At 36.6% G+C, this 7,324-nt stretch overlaps 1 protein-coding gene across 1 annotated transcript; it reads right to left on the minus strand.

Moving 5' to 3' along the window:
• Positions 1 to 5,911: 5,911 nt before the first annotated feature.
• Positions 5,912 to 6,862, minus strand: LOC131148945 (uncharacterized). Its single transcript, XM_058098927.1, has one exon. The coding sequence runs from the start codon at positions 6,860 to 6,862 to the stop codon at positions 5,912 to 5,914; it is 951 nt and encodes a 316-aa protein (XP_057954910.1).
• Between the last annotated feature and the right edge of the window lie 462 nt (positions 6,863 to 7,324).

Below are 7,324 nucleotides of genomic sequence, written 5' to 3' on the forward strand. Positions count from 1 at the left end.
TGACAATATTATACCGGGAAATGAAATGACAGAAATGAGATTTTTTATACTGAGATGTGGAAATGAGAAACCTGATGGACCAGTGATATACTTGAGAGTACGGTATTGTTGCTAGTGAATGAGTTAGTGCAACAACACTACTCAAGGAGTGTGGTTGGTATTAGAAGTCAATTGGGCCTACATAGAGATGTTGACCGTCCCTGGGTTGGGTCCGGACCAGGTTGCGGTAGGCCAATCGTACTATAGATGCGTACAGTTTGACTTAGCCTAGTCGGCCAGCCATGGTTAAGTCTTACCTTTGGGCCGCACAACTCGGTCATGTGGGGTTATTACATGATAGTGATATAAGAATGTCCACTCAGGTTGGTTCCTCATTACTTATAGACACGTTGTGTTTTGTACACAAAGAAACTTATTAAGCACGAGCATCTTTTTGAGAAAAATATATGATTGCAAGTGTACATATATATATGGTTATGAGTACAATTTTCATGATTTCTCGGTTTGATTAATTACTAAATGAATGTGTTTTGATACATTAAAACTCATGTCGCCACACATTGACAATAATTTATTCCGTCTTACTAAGTGGTATCTCACTCCTATAATCTTAATGTTTCAGGAAATACCAGAAATCGAGCTTAGAGAGTTCCAGGCAGGATTAGTTAGTGGGGTTTGAAGATATTGCTAGTGAGACACTAGTATGTATATGTATATGTATAAGGATATGTTTTGTATTACCTTGGGCTGTAGTATTATTTGGTTTTTGGGGAGACATGTGTATATATGACATGATATTTCTAGAACTTTGGTATTGTATTCGGGATTTATGTTTATGTTTTTGCTGCATGTTTTATTTGAGATATGGACAGGTGCACCCGGTACCCAAATTAAGATTACGGGTTACTACAGTATGGTATTCGAGATATGTGTAGATAGGATAGCACTCTAGGCCCCACCGAGTTCGGGACGCTACAACCCGTGCTTGGTTTGATCGGTTTAGTGATTTTCTTCTTAAATATGGTTTCTTTTGTAGCTTGACTGACCCTTCCCTATTTGTTCTTCACTTTGATATTGGCTCCTTAATTTTACTTCTTTATGTGGACGATATATTACTTACTAGCTCTCTTCCAACACTTGTTACATCTTTCATTCAACTTCTAAGTAGTGAATTCGCGATGAAAGAATCAGGGTCTATTAATCACTTCCTTGGCATAGTAATCACTCCAACACCAAATGGGCTTCATCTATCCCAATCACACTACGCTCTCACTATTCTTGAATGCTCCAACATGGTTGACTGTAAACCCATGATCGAGTACACCACTTGAAGCTAAAACTGAACTTCTTTCCAATGACACTCCCATCAACGATCCTAGCTAGTTACTATCGAGGACTTGTTGGTGCTTTACAATATCTCACACTCACTCGTCTTGACCTTTCATTTAGTGTTAATTATGTCTCACAATTCATGCATGCTCCCACAATGACACACTTACAAATGGTTCGCCATATCCTACGGTATATCAAAGTGTCAATTGGCATGGGTTTACATTTTTCTTCACACACTACACTTGATCTAGTTGTTTTTTCAGATGCAGATTGGGCAAGATGTCCTACAATGAGACAATCAACCACAGGCTATTGTACATTCCTTGGCAGGAACCTCATCTTGTGGTGTTCAAAGTAACAATACACCATTTCACATTCAAGCACGAAGGCCGAGTACCGGATTCTGGTCACAATTTTCATGTATGAAACTCAAAACATTATCAAACTCCTTCTAACCATTTCAGACCGCTCTATATCACTCAGTATGGTCAAAATTGATAAAAAATGAACAAAATAAGGTAAAAACATAGAGACTCAATTTTAGTCTCGTTTTTTATGCAAAAAACTTGAGACATCCTCAGACACCTCCTAACAATTTCAAATCGCTCTGGATCACTCGAGACAGTCAAAATTAGTAAAAAAAAACAAATAGGAATTGGGGTTAAACATAGAGATCCCGATTCTAATATCAATTTTCATGCTTGAAACTTGAGATATTACTGGACACCTCTTAATCATTTTGGACCATTGCAAATTACCCAGAATGGTAAAAATTGGAAAATAATAATAAAAATGAACAAAAATATAGTATTGATTTTCATGCATGAAACTTGAGACATCATCAAACTCCTCCTAACCATTTTGGATCACTAAAAATCACCTCCTAATAATTTCAAATCGCCATGGATCACTCGAGATAGTCAAAATTAGTAAAAAAAAAAAAATAGGAATTGGGGTTAAACATAGAGATCCCGATTCTAATATCAATTTTCATGCTTGAAACTTGAGATATTACTGGACACCTCTTAATCATTTTGGACCATTGCAGATTACCCAGAATGGTAAAAATTGGAAAATAATAATAAAAATGAACAAAAATATAGTATTGATTTTCATGCATGAAACTTGAGACATCATCAAACTCCTCCTAACCATTTTGGATCACTAAAAATCACTCGAAACAATCAAAATTGGTAAAAAAAAACACAAAAACAAAAAGGTAGTACACAAAGACTTGATCCTTGTCTCGATTTTTGTGTGTGTAACTTAAGACATCAATGAACATCTCCTAATCATTTTAGACTACCACAAATCACCACGAATGATAAAAATTGGTCAAAAAAAAAAAAAAAATTGAAATGCGATAAAACACAAAGACTTAGTGTAAGAACCCGAATCGTGATATAGAGAATTAATTAATTGAGAAAGGGGTAAATTGGTAATTAAACAAGCTTCGTCTATGAAGCCAAAGTTCATCGACAAAGTCTTTGTAGTTCTCGGCGATGAAGTGCAGAGTCTCATCGATGAGGAGTGGTCGGGTCAAAGGGTTATAAATAGATATTTTCATTACTTATCAACTAAGAAAACTCAAATTCTCTCTCTATCTCTCTAGAAACTCAACCTACTCTCTATCTCTCTAGATTTCTTCATCATATGTAGCGGGTAGCGTAGATCCGACGTTACCATGAGGATTAGGGAAGGATTCTCTACAAGTTCTATGGATTGGATTTTCGTTTTGAGCATTCTCAGGTTTTGGCCCAAAATAGAGGTAAGACTCGGTTTTTAGTTATGATTCGGTAGTCTTGTAGGTAACAGAGTTGTGAGTGAGTTTTGTACTGTGGGTTGTAGGTTTTGGAACTCGGTTCACGGTTTAGGGGCTTTGGAATTCGGGATTTGTCATTCGGGAAAAGGTAAGGGGATTCAGTTTATGTCGGTTAATTTTGAAATCGGACTTGGTAGAACTGTAGTTTACAGTCCTCTATGTGTTTTGGTTACTCATTTGGGGAAATCTAACGGGTAAAATTATGAGTTTTTCATATAACAATTTTTGGAAAAAAAAGGGTACTAGGCTGAAATCCCTAGTTTTGTTGGAAAACCTTTGGTATACTGTATTATGTATTGTGTTAGGGATGGTCGTGCCTTGACTTTATTAAACTATATACGCTTGGAAAATCATGATTTATAGATTACCAAATGGGTGTAGTTTGTTTGATTATATGAGCATGCATGGTTATGTTTTCATGAAATGCAATAGGAACTGGGTTCCAAGTTATTCCAGGTACTGAAAGAGTGTCCGACTCTATATTCGAGGGTGTGAGCGTTATCAGCTGATCACCGAAGGGTGTGGATCCATCAGCTTGTACTGGTACGATGCCATGAGAGCCTGGGGTTCGCCATGTGCTGGGAACGCCATGTAACACGGGCTGGCTTTGGGCCGAAGGGTGAGTTACTTGATCATGTGTGCGTGCATGTATGCACTATTTTGAAAATGTTTGTGGAAGTACTAGAAATTGCATTTAATTGAGTATGTTTTGCTGTTATGATAACACTCAAATACAGCACACCGATATAACCTGTATCTGCCCTTACTGAGAGGTGTTTCACCCCTACTGTACGTACATATTTTTCAGGTCCTTCGAGTAACCGAAACTAGCATCTTGGTGTTGGGAGTATAGTGGTCGGTGTACTGCGAGAGGTACTTGGGTAAGTATTAGGACTGTATCGGGTTAACTTTTGTGGTTATGATTATCAATCAGGTTGTGTTGTATTTTTGTAAAGTTTGACTCCTTTGTATAGACTCTAGTATGGTACAGATTGTGTATAGAAAGACTTATCTTCTGCTGTGTTTCTATTGTGTATGTGAATGTGTATAGGGTGCCTGAGAATCCCACGGGGTTGGACCCTCATTCATTGTACCGTATCTTGATTTTGGTGATATAGGGACATGTTAGGTCACTTTTTCACCCTCGAGTCCAATTATTGGGTTCGGGGCGTGACACTTAGTTCGAGTCTCAATTTTCATGAGCAAAATTAGAGACATTGTTAGACACTTTTTAACCATTTTGGACCGTTTCAGATCACTTGAGATGATCAAAATTGACCAAAAATGAACAAAAATATAGGAAAAACATGAAGACCTGGTTTTAGTCTTAATTTTCATGCACAAAACTCAATGAGTTATATAATTACGTACATGCATGCATGCATATTAATTGGTTTACATAACCTAACTCAAATAATTATGTATACTCATAATTAAATAATTACGTATATATATATATATATATATATATATATATATATATATGATGCAGTTTAATTTCAAATAATCAGTGTAGGCAACAATTAATATAATTACATACCGATAAAATTACAGACATATCTAAATTGAACCAATTATATAAACTATGTACATGCATGCATATTAATTGATTTGAAAAGTTAAATTAAATTAAATTAAATTACTTACACATAAATAATTGCATAATTACGTACATATTATAACTAATTATCCATAATTATAAAATTATGCATGCAAATTTTTCAATTATAATATTTATTATTTACAAATAATAAATGTAGACAATACTATAATTACATAATTACGGACATGTATAAGCTAAACCAATCATACAATTATGAACATGCAAACATATTAATTAATTTGAAAACCAAGTCAAACTATGTACTTAATTTTATAAATATTCAAATCAAACACTAATGAACATAAAAATTCAAATTATAATATTAGTTATTAATTTGTAGTATACTTTTAAATGTGTTAAATTAAATAAATCAAATAAGATTGGCAATTTAAAAGGATTGACGGGTTAAGGGAGTGCACCCATTTAATAAATGAGTCTAAATAGGTCACCCAATCCATATAATTATATGAGTGTACCCTAATCATTTTATTTTTCATGGATAAATTAAATTACTTACATATCCAGCGTGGCATAAAACATTCATGCATGCATGCAACGTTGCTGTAAATTAAACACAAAATAGAAATTAATTACGAAGTATGCATGTAGGCATGCAACCAATGAATTAGCTGCTCCCTATCCTTTCATAATTAATTATACAATGGTAATTATTAATTAATCCAGCATTAATATTTTCTTCATGGACGAAAAGGATTGTATGAAGTTTGAATTTCATATATTATTATTAAATAATTAATTTGGTTAAGCTTTGTGCAATATGCATCGTCCATGCACCATCCATGCACTTCCAAAAATTTTAATTTTCATGACTTTGATCTATCCACAAAAAAAAAAAGCTCATAAGTGTACTTCAGAGAAATTAAGATTAATATTTGTATGTACGAAAAAATTATTGAAACTTAATTAATATTGCTTTATCAATTATGTTTATTTATATTTCATACATTCGGGTGTACATATCTAATGTAAGTAAGTATGATACCCATCACGTAAAGGGTAGTAATCCTTTTTCAATGCAGACATTACATAATTTGTATCAAGCAATTGAGTTTACTAATCATTAAATTGCATATAATTAATATGGAACTAGCTAGTGGCCAATTCCAGCAGCACTTGTACTGGGTTCATTCTACTCATTCCTGAGTCCGATCAATTCCAGCAGGACCATTTGCATTGAGACGATGCCCAGCTCCAGGACTCGGCACCGATATTCCGAAAACCCGACTCGGCACCGAGTTTCCGAAAACCTGACCATTGCCACTGAGATGGTGTCCAGCTCCAGGACTCGGCACCGATGTTCCGAAAGTCTGACCAATGCCATCAAAATGGTGGCCAACCCGACTCGGCACCGAGTTTCTGAAAACCTGACCATTGCCACGGAGATGGTGTCCAGCTCCAGGACTCGGCACCGATGTTCCGAAAGTCTGACCAATGCCATCAAAATGGTGGCCAACCCGACTCGGCACCGAGTTTCTGAAAACCTGACCATTGCCACTGAAATGGTGTCCAGCTCCAGGACTCGGCACCGATGTTCCGAAAGTCTGACCAATGCCATCAAAATGGTGGCCAACCCGACTCGGCACCGAGTTTCTGAAAACCTGACCATTGCCACTGAAATGGTGTCCAGCTCCAGGACTCGGCACCGATGTTCCGAAAGTCTGACCAATGCCATCAAAACGGTGGCCAACCCGACTCGGCACCGAGTTTCCGAAAACCTGACCATTGCCACTGAAATGGTGTCCAGCTCCAGGACTTGGCACTGATATTCCGAAAGTCTGACCAATGCCATCAAAATGGTGGCCAGCTCCAGGACTCGGGACCGACCTGGAATCCTCATCGATGCCAGCAGCGAAATGATGGCCAGCTCCAGGACTAGGAACTGATTGTTCTAAAACCCGATCAATGCCGGTGTGTTTGGGTCGAACTCCAGTAGTTGGTAGCGATCCTAAAACCTGATCTTCGTTGGCGAGATGAGGGCTAGGGTATTTGGCGAAGAGCTTTCTTGCTTCTGAAGATGAAAAATTGCATGAGCACACAAGAAAGAGTGAGGTGAGCAAGAATGTGGCCAAGTGATGATAAGCCATTGTACTGTATATATGTTGCAAAGAACAAAATGGAGAATTGAAGAAGAATTAATTGAAGTGTTGTGTGGGAATTTGGTGTAGGGTTTGAGCTCTTTATATAATATTTGTACGTGGAGACATGGAAAGAGAGGCCTGTGGTTCATATAAGTTGGCCGCCTCTGCAAGTCTGAAATTAATATTTGAAAGTTGAAAACTAATGTTTTGGTAATAAGATCTTTGCAGATGTGTTTTGAGAAATTGGGTTAGGTACTGATCATGATGAACTCAATATGTGAGAATTGAAAGTGATTTTGTTTTTACTTTTGATGATTTTCAATTGCCATATACTAAAGCTGCTATGGGTTTGAGAGAAATTTTGGTGATGCGTTGATTAATTTACATGCCAATGTTGACCCAAACCAAAACTAACAGTAAAGGCAGTGGGAGTTTCATTAATTTGCTATTCCTAGTCTTTACAAAATA

This window comes from Malania oleifera, chromosome 1, assembly GCF_029873635.1.
Source record: "Malania oleifera isolate guangnan ecotype guangnan chromosome 1, ASM2987363v1, whole genome shotgun sequence".
NCBI classification, from domain to species: Eukaryota; Viridiplantae; Streptophyta; class Magnoliopsida; order Santalales; family Ximeniaceae; genus Malania; species Malania oleifera.

What these genes read in the sequence shown, in the direction of transcription:
- LOC131148945 (XM_058098927.1), bottom strand. Translation starts at nt 6,862, where the DNA reads ATGGCTTATCATCACTTGGCCACATTCTTGCTCACCTCACTCTTTCTT.